This window comes from Cavia porcellus, unplaced genomic scaffold (genome assembly GCF_034190915.1).
Source record: "Cavia porcellus strain 051 isolate PalLab524CR breed Dunkin Hartley unplaced genomic scaffold, mCavPor4.1 scaffold_15, whole genome shotgun sequence".
NCBI lineage: Eukaryota > Metazoa > Chordata > Mammalia > Rodentia > Caviidae > Cavia > Cavia porcellus.
Window position 1 is genome coordinate 72,362,302 of NW_026947498.1, and position 12,748 is coordinate 72,375,049.

The 12,748-nt window shown below is 39.9% G+C and overlaps 1 protein-coding gene across 18 annotated transcripts in view; it reads left to right on the forward strand.

The window, feature by feature from the left end:
• Scn11a (sodium voltage-gated channel alpha subunit 11) overlaps nt 1-12,748 on the forward strand; it is a 209,677-nt gene that overhangs the window by 166,530 nt on the left and 30,399 nt on the right. For all 18 annotated transcript variants that reach the window (XM_063225143.1, XM_063225138.1, XM_063225142.1 and 15 more), the window contains 4 exons: nt 2,071-2,181; nt 2,898-3,015; nt 5,606-5,760; nt 8,305-8,478. In XM_063225143.1, coding sequence (XP_063081213.1) covers nt 2,071-2,181; nt 2,898-3,015; nt 5,606-5,760; nt 8,305-8,478 — 558 coding nt within the window. The remainder of the gene's footprint in view (nt 1-2,070; nt 2,182-2,897; nt 3,016-5,605; nt 5,761-8,304; nt 8,479-12,748) is intronic.

A 12,748-nucleotide genomic window follows, 5' to 3' on the forward strand; every position in this document is an offset into this window, starting at 1 on the left:
CCAATCCCTTTTATTTATTTTAGAGGGAAGGGTTCATTGTATTTGGACCAGCACCCAGCTCTCCAGGAATGGACTGCAGTATTGTTAATGGCACCAAGACTATCCAGATGTTGGCAATAGCAATTACATCAACAAGAATAGTACTAAGAAAACTTGGTTATTGACATACCCTGAGAACCAGTAATATAGCACCCTTAACCACAAAAAAATCAGGTCTATAATTATAAACACAAAGACAAGACAAATATTGCCATACAGTAAATATCTATTTACTGTAACAATTATACCTTCACTAACAACAGGACAGTATTAGTGATACAGTAGAATTATCTGTCTAAAGATTTATATAGCTTGATGTTTATACTGGTAAGGATAAAGGGAATAGGGAACTGGAGAATAAAAAAGGTAGAATTTGGAAAATCTGTCAATGGAAGTTGAGCAAGGAGAAAAGTTTGATAAAGAATCCTATTGAGGAGTAAAAGGAAATAATATTAGATAAAAGGAACAGAAAGAAGAAACAAGAAAAACAGAGCAAAGTGAAAAAAAATAATAAGGAAAAAAGAATTAAAAGAAAAAATGTGGGAAAAGCCCAACCCCCAAATGTCAATGAAGATGAAAGAAAAAATTTGAGTCAAAAAAAAAATAATAATCCTCTTCTTTTTGAATGAGTGGACTTTTCCAGTATCTTCGATCTTAGCATATAGCAAGTCATGATTTTCTTTGCCTAGCTTAGAGTCAGTGAGTTTAAGAGGTACTCACCTCACCAATACGGACCCCTCTGTCCTATGCCACAGACTGTGGCACCTGGCCAAGGTGAAGTGTGTCCTTGTTCACTTGGCGGATGAGAAAAGCAGTCAGACCACTTGTGCCTGCCTAGTGTTAGTGTGAACTGGGAGTTCAAGTTTGAGATACCACCACCTCCGAAAGCCATGCATGCCAGGCCTTTCCTCACCATGGAGGTCAGTCAGGGCCTGTGTCCTTTCCTCTCTGAGCTCAAACGTCCTGGGGGGTGTCTATAGCTAGCCCAGACCTTCTTTGCAGCAGTCTGCCGTGGTTGTCTGTCCATCAGTCACTGTGGGAAGATAACACTGGAAACCTGAAGTGCAGTTGTTTTGTAGTTTTTCTCTGGCCCAGTCTTAAACAGTTAATCCTTTCCCAAAATAGTATTTCATTAAACACTCTCTGACAGTGCTGGGTGCTACACCAGTTCCAGTCTGCCATAAAGGAGCTGTTTCCAGGTAAAACCCCATTCTAGTTTTGCAGTTTACGCTAACCATGGGCTTTTCCTGGGTGAGTGCTCTTTTTCTTTTTTTTTTTTTAACCTTGTACATTTATTAGAAAAGAAGAAAGTTATGAAATATCCTCATATCGTTCCTCAAGATGTTAAAGAGACAGAATAAAGCCAAAAATGAATAGAAGAAAATAATGAAGACCAGAAAACACAATCCCTTATCAAAATGCCAACATGGGCCTGGGCTCTTGATCACGTCCATTATTTCTCTGCCGTTGCTCACTCTCCAGAGTTTACCTTCTCTTCACAGTGAAGTCAGTTGGTTGATTGGCATCTCTGATGCCTCATGTGAGGGAAAACAAAGCAGAGTAGGCTGGCGTGTTGGGTGGCTGTCATCAAGGTGTGAATTCACAGGGTGGAGTGGCTCACCTATTTTCACATCAGATTGTTACTTGATTGTTGATTTTGTTTTTACTGTGTTTTGGCAATGTATACAGTATTATTGATTAAATAATTAGTTACTTAGCTATTTAATTGAATGAACATTGGAAATATATTAAGTCTTCTTAGAAGTTTATTTTATGAATTATCTGGGAAACTTTGTCCCTATTTTGATTATGTAACTTTACAGTAACTTTACACTATCGGTTTTGTCTAATAATTCTTCCAGGATTATTTCATATTAAGTTTTTCCAGGAGCATTTTTTTTTTAAAAAAGAATAGTGTCAGGAGCTAATTTCGTGACAAACAGAAAATGAAATAGACATCAGACTTGTTTCGTCCAAAATGTGAGATTTTCTGGGAGAATAATAATTTTATTCTGTACATCTTTGTGTCAGGGCTGTGATCTTCATCAGGAAATGCAGAGGCCCCTCAGCCCAGGAGTTCCAAGTGTGGAAATTGATGTGTTCTCTGAAGATGTTTCTGTGGCCACACAGACTCTCCGGAAGGTAATTTTCCTTGGGTATTTTCAGAAGGCTATGTGACTCATCTACACACCTTCTCCAGAGTAACCATTATGGAAAAGTATCAAAATGAATGCGAGAAAATTACCAGAATTGAGTCTTAAGCAGGAATGTAGGCCACACTTTCTTAGGTTTGCTACTGTGACCTTGACATAGGACAGTTCTTTGTTTCGATGGGCTTTTCCTTGTGAATTGCAAGATATTTAGCCATATCCTTGTCCTCTAGATGCCAGTATTTTCTTTAAGTTTTGATGAGTAAATTATCTCTAGACTTTGAAAAATGTCTTTGATAGACAAAATTAGTGAGAACTGGCTTAAGCCTATTAATCCATGAGCAGAGGTGGCTGCAAACCATAGTCTCAGTACAAGAGCCTTCTCGTTACCTGCTTCCCCTAATTGGAGTGAGTCAGCCTGCCTGTCAGGATTAGGATTTGTAGAGAGGAAAAGTGAGTACTTGTCTTCAAATGCTTTGTAATTCCTCAGCCTTGGAAAGTAGATAGCTAATTCTCTCCTGAGGTCAAACAGGTCAGAACATTTATAAAAGGACCCCAAAGGAGAGGTGCCTACTCAGTAGCTTTCATAACTAGAAGCCTTTGCTTATTTGATTTTCTGTCTAACAAATCAGACATCAAAGAACTAGATCCTACCGTGGTGAGACAGGGTGTTTGTGACTAACTCTTTTTTCCCTTTATGATGTGCAGAAGTCTGATGCAGCCAGTGTGCTTTCAGAATGCAGCACTATTGATCTGCAGGGTCCTGTTAGAAATTTGTATAATTTGGTTCCCTCCCAAAAGCAACCAGAAAGATGTTTGCCCAAAGGTAAGTGGCCATGTTCTTACATACAGTTCAACAAGTCTGAGTGGAAATTTTCTTTACAGCTTTGTGGGTTTGGTAGCTTCTTCCTTCTAGTTCTGTTTTTTTTTTTTTTTTTAATTTTAAAGAGGATAAAACAGAATAAGAACCACTTAAAACAAACCAGTATAAGAGATACAGGATTTCAAAACATTACAAAATCAACAGTAGTTATCATAATATCTTTTGATGTCTTCAAAATAGCCACAGATACCTTCAGACATAGTAAAAATCAAACAGAACAGAATAGAATAGAAACTATAAAAACAAAACAATAAATCAATAAAGTATTTCAAAACAAGCCAATAGTAAGTCCAAAATTGCTACCATAATACATCTTGCTATCTTTGAAATACCTTTTCCTGCCTTCAGATTTAGCATAAACAAAAGAGAATAAAATCCAACCCAACAAAACAATGGAAACAATATAGTACCTCAAAACAAGACCATAGGAAATCAACAGTGGCTGTAACCCTCAGAAGGCGTCCCCCTTAGATTCCACACTGAATACTGGTATCCTCTGAACCTATTATGATTAGACCACTGGCCCAGACCTGCAATGTCAGTGAAACACCAAAGCATCACAGGCATCCAATTGCATTTCACCTCGACAGCCATCATCACAGCCTGTGTTGCTCCAGACAAGCCGGTCGCTTACAGGGCAGCAGAGTAGGGGGAGACTGGTCCTTCTTGTATTGCTAGCCCACGCGCTGGAGGGGCTAGAGTCTGGCTTCTCCCAGCCCAGCAGCAGCCTGTGCAACTTGTTCTCTCTCCTGCAGTCCACGAATGACCTCTTCGATTTCCGTTAGGGACAAAAAGAATAAAATGCCATCCAGAGATTTATGGAACCATTATCAGGGCCAGGCAGAAGGGATTTTAGGAAGTTCTTGATTTAGGTGGGCTCTGCTCACACAGGCAGGATATATCCTAGAAAATTTTTCCTTAAAAAGCCCACTAATCAATTCATCTATCACTTTGTACAGTCCCTGGCATAGCCATTATTAGAGTGTTTTTGAGGTGATAGACCAAAAGAAGAACTTAGGAGTCATAATGGCTGTCATTGGCTTAGGGTACAGATTGCCTGAGCTCGAATTCTAACTCTTCCACTTACTAATTCTATGACTTGATTAATTTAGTTAACTTTTCTATGCCTCGTTATAGAATGAAGATAATAGTAACCTACTGCACAAAGTTGTTGTGGGTATTAAATGAATAAATATAAATTCCTTAGAGGAGCACCTGGCATATAATACACACAAACAACAATATATACAGAGCTTCCTGAATTTTTGAATAGATATAGTGACTTCTTCCCATAAGCCTTATTATTTATTTTATTTATGGTGGGGAATTTATTTCTATGTGCCTCTACTGTGAATTCCTAAAAATGAAGCACTGGCAGTCTGATGTATGTAGTGTGAAAACAGAACCAGGCACAGATAGTGGATTTAAATCAGTAAATAAGTTACTTAGCAAATGAATAAAGAACATCCAAAGTTAAAATTTTCTATCTAAGTTTGGAGATAAACTAGACCCAGAAGGGATTCCAAATTCATATTTCAGGTTGTTTGATAGTCCCAAAGCTGGACAGAGGCCACTTTAAGAATTTACAATGTCCTCGTCCTTGAAATATGCAGAGAATGTCAACAGTAGAGAGAGAAAAGGTAGGTTTCTAAAAGATGAAAGAGTGGGATAAAAGGTGAGAAGAAATAATCATGTAGGAAAATGTATAACCTTTGAGTGTTCTGAAAGAGGAAGGGAGAGAAAGGGCAGAGAGGAAGACTTACAGTGGTGTTGGGAGATACTGAGGAGAAGAAAGAAATGTTATGTTCACCATGAAGTAGGGACTGTTGGAATCTGAAGAGGAAGAAGAGACAAAATGAGAATCATAATGTGATCTGTAAGCTGGAAGCTCATGTATGTTAAGAACAAATGCTCAGCTATTTGTAAACATCTCTGAAACTGGCCAAAGTCTTTTCATACATGTCTTGGGTGGCTCGTGATTGTCTTATTCCTTCCAATCCTTTGGACACAATCTGTGTGCTGTCACCCCAAAATTTATTTCATAATAAACAACCTCAAAACCTCAGTGACATACAATAAATGAAATGTGTGTGCATGACTCAGTTGCCCTCTGCTGGGTATCTGCTATGGTTAGATGGCTTTATTCATGAGTATTGCTGACTCCTGGGAATCAGATGATCAAACTTAAAATCAACTGGGCAACTTGTCTTTGCTTCACGTATCTGTCACCCTTTCCCAGAACCAATGGGGTAACTCAGACGTGCCTTCCCAGTGGAGACGGTACAAGTGAACAAGTGGGAACATTTTCACAGCCTAATCTTAGAACTAACATACTGTGACCGTAACTCCACCCTGCTGGTCGAAGCGTCACATGAAGAAGCCTCGATCTAAGGAGTCAGAAGAAGATTTTACCCCCTACTGGGAGGAATATGTCTCAAGACAAGAGACATTAGTATGGAAAAGAGTGAGGAGTTGGGACTATTAATCTCATTGACAAGGCACTAATGATAGTACTCATGCTGATTCCGTTCAGGCCTGAGTTACTACTTTCTATGCTGTAAAAGAGACAAGAGAAAGTCACCCTGGGTCGTGTGGTGGAACCTGCGGAAAACCTGCTACCAAATAGTCAAGCACAGTTGGTTTGAGAGCTTTATTATCTTTGTGATTCTGCTGAGCAGTGGGGCACTGGTAAGTTACCATGGCCTGATGGGGACCCTGTGTATCAGGCATCGGGGACCCCTCTCATGGGTCTGTGAGGGTGGGGAGACTAGCCAAGAGTGGAATTTTCACCACTAGTTTCTTTAGCAGATAAGAGTTTCACACAGCTTCTACAGTCACACTGCAACTGTGAAATCCCCATTTCAAAGATGCCTTTACCTATGGAGAGTACTTCAGATCAGTGCTGTAAAGTGATTTCTAGAATCCAGCCCTTTATTCTCGCCTCTAGCCCTAATCTTCCATTATTCCCTATGTATTTCTTCCCTTGATAGCAGTGTTCCTCCTCTACTGCTTAGTTACTTTCTGTCATTGCTGAAACAAAGTACCCGATGCCCAACATTAAGGAAGAAAAGATTTATATAGCTCACAGTTTGTGGAGGTTTTAGTCCATAACCAGGAGGCACCAAGGCAGGGTGGCATGGCAGAGGGGCACTGTGCATGGTGGCCGAAGATGGCAAAAGCAGCAAGAAGGAAAGGGGGCAGAGCAAGCCTCTTTCCCTCCCAGGACCTTATGCAGGCTAATTGCCCGCCCCGGGGGTAGCTCTCACACCACCTCCTCGCCCTCCTCCGGCACAGGCTGAGGATGTTTACAAAGTGAGCACCCTGGCCTCCTGCTGAATCACTTAAATAAACTTTTATTGTTGGTACTTGGAATCAAACTCAGGACCTTGTGCTTGTCAGGCAGGCTAAATAAACTTGTAAACTTCTCAAGTTGACACAGTGAATCAACCATTACACCGTCCTAGGGCACAAACAGCCACCCAGGGCATATATTTTACACCCTGGGATGTGGAACTGCTGAGTCATTTAGTTAAGCTATTATACCTCCTTTCCTCTTAAGACTGTTGGACTGCTTTCTGAAAGACAAAACTTTATGGAAGGGAGCCACAGAAACCGGATTAGGGTATAATCAGCCACTCTGGTATTTCCTGTCACTGGTGACTTCTTGGAAGGTAGGAAAGGAGACGCTGCTTCCCACTGACGGTCATCAAATTGCAGTCTGAGTCCCTAGTCCCAGTGAGGTTTAAAAAAATAACTGCTTCCACAGACACAGTCATAAACTCAGCTGGCTCTGTGCTCGGTTCTCTTTCTCTCTCTCTCCTCTCTCTCTCTCTCTCTCTCTCTCTCTCTCTCTCTCTCTCTCTCTCTCTCTCTCTCTCTCTCTCTTCTCCCTCCCTCTCTCTCTCTCTCTCTCTCTCCCTCTCTCTCTCTCTCTCCCTCTTTCTCTCCCTCTCTCCCTCTCTCCCTTCTCCTTGTCTTCTTCCTCCCTTTCTGAACTTTACATCCTCCACTTCTATCTGGTGCCTCCCCTTAAGATGGTCAATATGGAACTAATCCCCCTTACTGTGTGTTATGTTAAATGAAAAGACTCCTGGTTTCTCCTTCTTGATTTAGAGACAGTCAACTTCCTCAAACAAAAAAGCAAATGTCTCTAGAGCCACCCCAGGAGCCACCCCAAATTAAAGTTTTTATTGCTAACCCTTGGTCAAGGAGTTACTTGTGTCTGCTGGTGAGCGCATCTCCACTGATGTCCAGTCTTATTCTGTAATCCAACTCCATACTTGGAGCTTGCGCTAGTCTGTGGGAAAGCAGGAGCTCTGTCTCAGGGCACAGAAATAAATGTGTTTTGTCATAGAGATAAATTTCTGACCACAGATGTGGCAGAGGACACATAATTTTCTTCTGATCTTCTTTCTGTGAGGCAAGTGGGTACTGAGAGAGACCCAGCCCATGTCATTGTACATATTTATAGAGAAATGGGAATAACAAAGTCTACTATATTTGGTCTATGGGCCAGCAGCTCAGCTAACCTTACAGATGAGTCTTGCGCCCTCCCCATACCCCCTGAATCAGAATCTACATTGTGTGATTTGGAACTCTTTGGAATTTGAGAAGTTTGTTTTGGCAATACATCATAATAAGAGGATCCTGGATCTGGAAATGGCCTAGTCATAAAATGGTTGTTGGGCTGGCTCATTCGTAGAACTAATTCAGATTTGCTTAGTCAGCACTAAGCTTTCAAAATGGGAGAGAAAAAAATGAATCTCTTAACACCATTCACATCTGTCTGTCCTCAATTAGACAAATGAACAAGGGACTCATTGAGGTGACCAGGAGATAAAAGAGATAGCCTATGCTTCTGAGTATTTAGTTGAGAATTGGAAGGATTAGTAAGGCCAAGAAATGGTACAGTGACCCACTAGGAAGGCTTGTATCCCAGGGCTAGTGATGAAAACTATGGGATCCCAGGGGCACCAGAAATGGAGAGATAGGATTTTCTGGTTTTTACTTTCATTTAATCAAGGAATCAATGCCATTGAAAAATTCTAGGTGGCTTTAATACCTTTTGAATTTTCCTTATATAAATCTTTTGCCTTTTTAAAAAGTACCTTTTGAGCAAAACCTCATCCCTCAGAGAGGTGCTAGTTTTTGTTTAACATAAGTAACAAAAAGCAATCAAGGAATTCTTTGCAAATATCCAACCTGGCCTATGGTCATGTTTTATTGTTTCAGATATTTGAAGACAGTAATCTTCATAAATCTCCCCACATCCAAAAGTTACTAAACTGTACTGACAATATTTTCACGTCGATTTTTGTTCTGGAAATGGCTCTGAAATGGGTAGCCTTTGGATTTATGAAGTATTTCACCAATGCGTGGTGCTGGCTTGATTTCATCATTGTGGTTGTAAGTTGATGATCTCTGTGTGCCTAGCAGTGTGCAGCAAAGGGTGGGAGCGGGGCTTGTAAGAGAACTGCCTTCCTGCCCCTCGTGTGTGTACCTCTCCAAATGTTTTCCTTGCCTCTGCAGAGCACATGTAAGTAGTTACTGTTTGTCCACGAGCAGCGCAGCCCCTCCCACATCCGGCTGTTTCTTTGGTCTGCCTCAGCCTTTCCCATGATGCTACCTGTCTTCCTGTCTCCATAAGTACTGTCTCTAGATGTAAATGTAGAATAACTTTGAGTAGCCTCTATTTTCTCTTGTCCTTCCAACTTTCCATTTCAAAATTTCTCAAAGCAGGTCACCAGTCATCAGATTAGACTAGTCCTAACCTTGATTTTCAGGCAGTATAAGAGGACAGTTCACATACACAGTGTCTCAATGTGCACAGCAATTGTTCTGAGTTAAGCAACATTCTCTGGCAGCTACCACCTCACAGATGAGGAAACCTGAAGCTTAGAAGATTAGGACCGTGTTTCAGGCCACAAGAACGGTTAATGTGAAACTGGAATTCCTACCTTCCATCACCTCTACAACACGAAACTAATAGTGGTAACCAGGGACCACATTTATTGAGGACATTCTCTATACTGGGCACTGTCCTGTAGCCTCCACGTGTATCTCTCTCTTGTAGTTAGCACAGCCACTCTTTATGGGAGGCACTCATTTTCTCCATATTCAAAGGAAGGAAGGAAGTCACTGAGACCCAAGGAATGGTTAAGAGTTTCTACCCAGCTATACGTGGCAGAAATAAGATTTGCAACTTAGTGAGTTCCAGAGCCAGATGTGGGGGTTTATACCTCTAATTCTTGAGACAGGGGGATTGCTGCTAGTCTGAAGCCAGCCTGGTTGCCTGGTGAGTTCAAGTCCAGCCTGGACTACACAGCAAGACCCTGTCTCAAAACCAAACAGACAAACAAACAAAAACAAATTCCTCCCAAAACAAAAATCAAGATCAAAACAGTACATCTCAGCCCAAAGTCCTAGATTTTAACATTTTTTTTTACCATGAAATAATTAGATTTTGTTCAAGTTAGGAAGTAGAAAAATAACTATATGACATAAGTCAGTGGGGATAAACCTCAGTGGAAACAAACAGACTGTGTGGTTCTGGCATTTTAGAAAAGGATCAGTACCTAGGAGCGCCAACAGAACTTGAAGGAGGGAACAGAAACACTATATTTTTGTTAATTTTCGGAGTACAAATAACTCCTGCCAATTATCTTATTAAGATATGGTGAGTTAATAGGTGGGAACCGAGGGCTGTTATCTTCGTGAGAGGAATCTTTTCTTACTAAGTACTATAGAAGCCCGGCCCTTAGGATTGTAGTTGAATGGTCCAGTAAGTAGTATTGCAGGTTCTTATGTACAAGGAAAGAGTTATCAAGAATACACCAGTGTATGTGGTAAGTAGCTACATTTATTGAAGATCGCAAGAGAGGGAGCAACTAGAAAAAGGAAGAAAGGGTCCAATAAGTCAGGCTTTCAAAATTTAAAGGCTGGAACCTCTGTTTTTGGAGCCTCTTACTGAATCTCTCACTGATACCTAGGGCATGGCGATCTCCTAGGCACTTTTTTTTAACCTCTTTTAGGATAACGGGACCAGGACTAACCTTTGGGTGTTGTTTCCGGTTAAGTGAACGGAAGGGAATGACTCTCAGCTCCTTGTTTGTAACTGAGTCCTTGAAATATAAAAACAGTAGTCCAAAACCACACTTTCAGTACCAGATGGTTTTACAGGCAAGTTTTACTAAGCTTCCAAAGAGCAGTTAACCCAAATCTTTTTCAGATTGTTACAGAGTAGAAAAAGAGAGAAAACTTACGAACTTAATAACATAAGTATAATCTTAATAACAAAATGAATAGAACAGAAATGATCAAAAAAAGAAAATAATCTTATAACTATACATGTTTTTAAACCAAAGACAAAGCAGTCAATAAGTGTGATTGACTGTTGCTGATATTAGCCTGGGAATCACAGAAACTGAGCTGTAAATCTTCATTTGACCACTGATCAACCCATGACAGAAACGAGTTTCTCATCCTTTGAGCTTCAGGCTCTCTCATCTATTACATGGAAGGAGTTGTATTACACTGCTTGGCTTGGGACATTGCTGTGCAGATTAAGGAAGAGAACTGCGGGGAGGGTTTGAGACAGGTTCTTGCTGTGTCATTTAGGCTGTCCTTGAACTCATGACAATCCTCTTACCTCAGCCTCTCAGGTGCCACGGTTACAGGCATATGCCACTGTGCCTTGCTAAGTGAGAGAATTCCTATAATGTTGCTTGTCAATCAATATTTCATGTAGTGACTTTTATAATTTTGGAATAGAAAAAAACAAATATAAGCCATATAAAATATGCAAATTCAACTGTTAAAATATGACTCATTTTTCTATTCAACAATACTGAAATTATAATTAAAGACAAAGAAGAGCCTGAGAGTCAGTATTTGTCATGCATGGGGTAGATCATTATTATCCAAATATATAAAACACCATATAGATCCACAGAGAAAAAGACAAGCTACAGTAAGAATGAAAGAAAAATGCAAGCGGGCAACTCACAGAAGAAACTTTTAAGTTGATAATAAATGTATAAAGAAACTCATATGACCAGTAGTTTCACAGTTAGCACACAAGTGCATTATAAAATCAGAGACCTCTTTTGCTCATGAGATTGGCAAATACTTTAAAGTTAGCTGATATCTAAACTGATAGCTAATATTGCGAAGGATTTAGGAAAACAGAATACCTTACTCACTGCTAACCATTTACATGGTACAACAATTATGGGAATAAATTTGCACTACTGAATAAAATGATAAATTACTCAAACATACAATCCAGAAATCTCACTTCTCTTCTGTATCCAAGGAAAACTCTTAAACGTATACCCAGGGAAAACACACATGCCTTTCAGTCTACTACTGTTCATAAAGAAATGGAAATGACTGAGATATTCACCAAAGGAGAAAGGATCTATGAAACATGATTATTCATGTGCTGTAATATTCTATTGTCCCAAGCCAATGTCCCAAACATGATTATTCATGTGCTGTAATATTCTAAAACAGTTGAAAAGGGCAAACCATAAGAATGTACATGATGAATTTCAAAAGCTGTGCAGAGTGATGAATGCAGGCTAAGCCTACCATCCTCTTCCCTCTGGCTAGGGATAAGTGGAGAGAATGTTTGAGAGAAACACCCAGAATACCCTTCCAACAAGCAATGCTATGACCAGGAAAAGGCCTATTTAATAAAAACGTGACAAATAGCATTTTAAGTTGATTATAAAATTTTTTAATTATTTTAAAGATAATAAAACCAAGCAACATAAAATAGAATAAAGCCAACAAAGCAAAACAGTGAAAGTGGTACAGGGCTTTAAAATAAGATAATAGGAAATCAACAGTGACTGCCGTAATGCCTCTTGTTAGCTTCAAAATAGCTGCCCATGCCATCAGATAAAATCAAACAAAATGATGAACATGACACAGGAATTTAAAACAAGATAGTAGGGAACTAACAGTGGCTACCACCATCAGAAGGAAATCCCCCACAGTTGCTACACTGCATATTGTTGTCCTCTAAATAGATGCTCAGACTACTGGCTTTAGGCCCGCAAAGTCAATGAAACAATACAAGCCTTAAGCCATTTGTTTCTGTTTTTAAACTTCAGTAGTCTTTATCTCAGCCTGTGCACTTCTTCTTGTCACCCAACCGATGCACCAGCTGGCTCATAGGAAGGGGTTGGTCCAGCCCATGGCTGCCCTCAATTATAAATTTCTAAAATCTTGTTATTCTTTTATATTCTCTTAATTTTCAAATATGTTACTATATAACTGAAGCTGACAGGATTAGGTAATAGTGAACTTTGACATTGGCCATTTCAAGAACCTAGTAACTCACCTTCTGGCCAATTGAGGCTACTCCTCTTCTAAGACAAAGCTCTGAGACTCTGTGACACAGAAGAGACACCGAAGATCCATGAAGAGAAGTCACTGGACTCAGCACACTGTTAAGGTTTCATTCAGTGTGCTCAGCATAGCTTCCCAAATCTCAGTCCTATCTCAGTAGGAAGCAGTATTTCCCAAAAAGAAGGGATGTAAGGAGAAATATTAACAAACAAGTTATGTTTTCCTTGTAACTTTTTATTTTTATATCATTTCAAACTAATGGAAAAGTTCTAATAATAGTATGAAGAGCTCCTCATCTCCCTGTTTGTTTTTCTCTTTC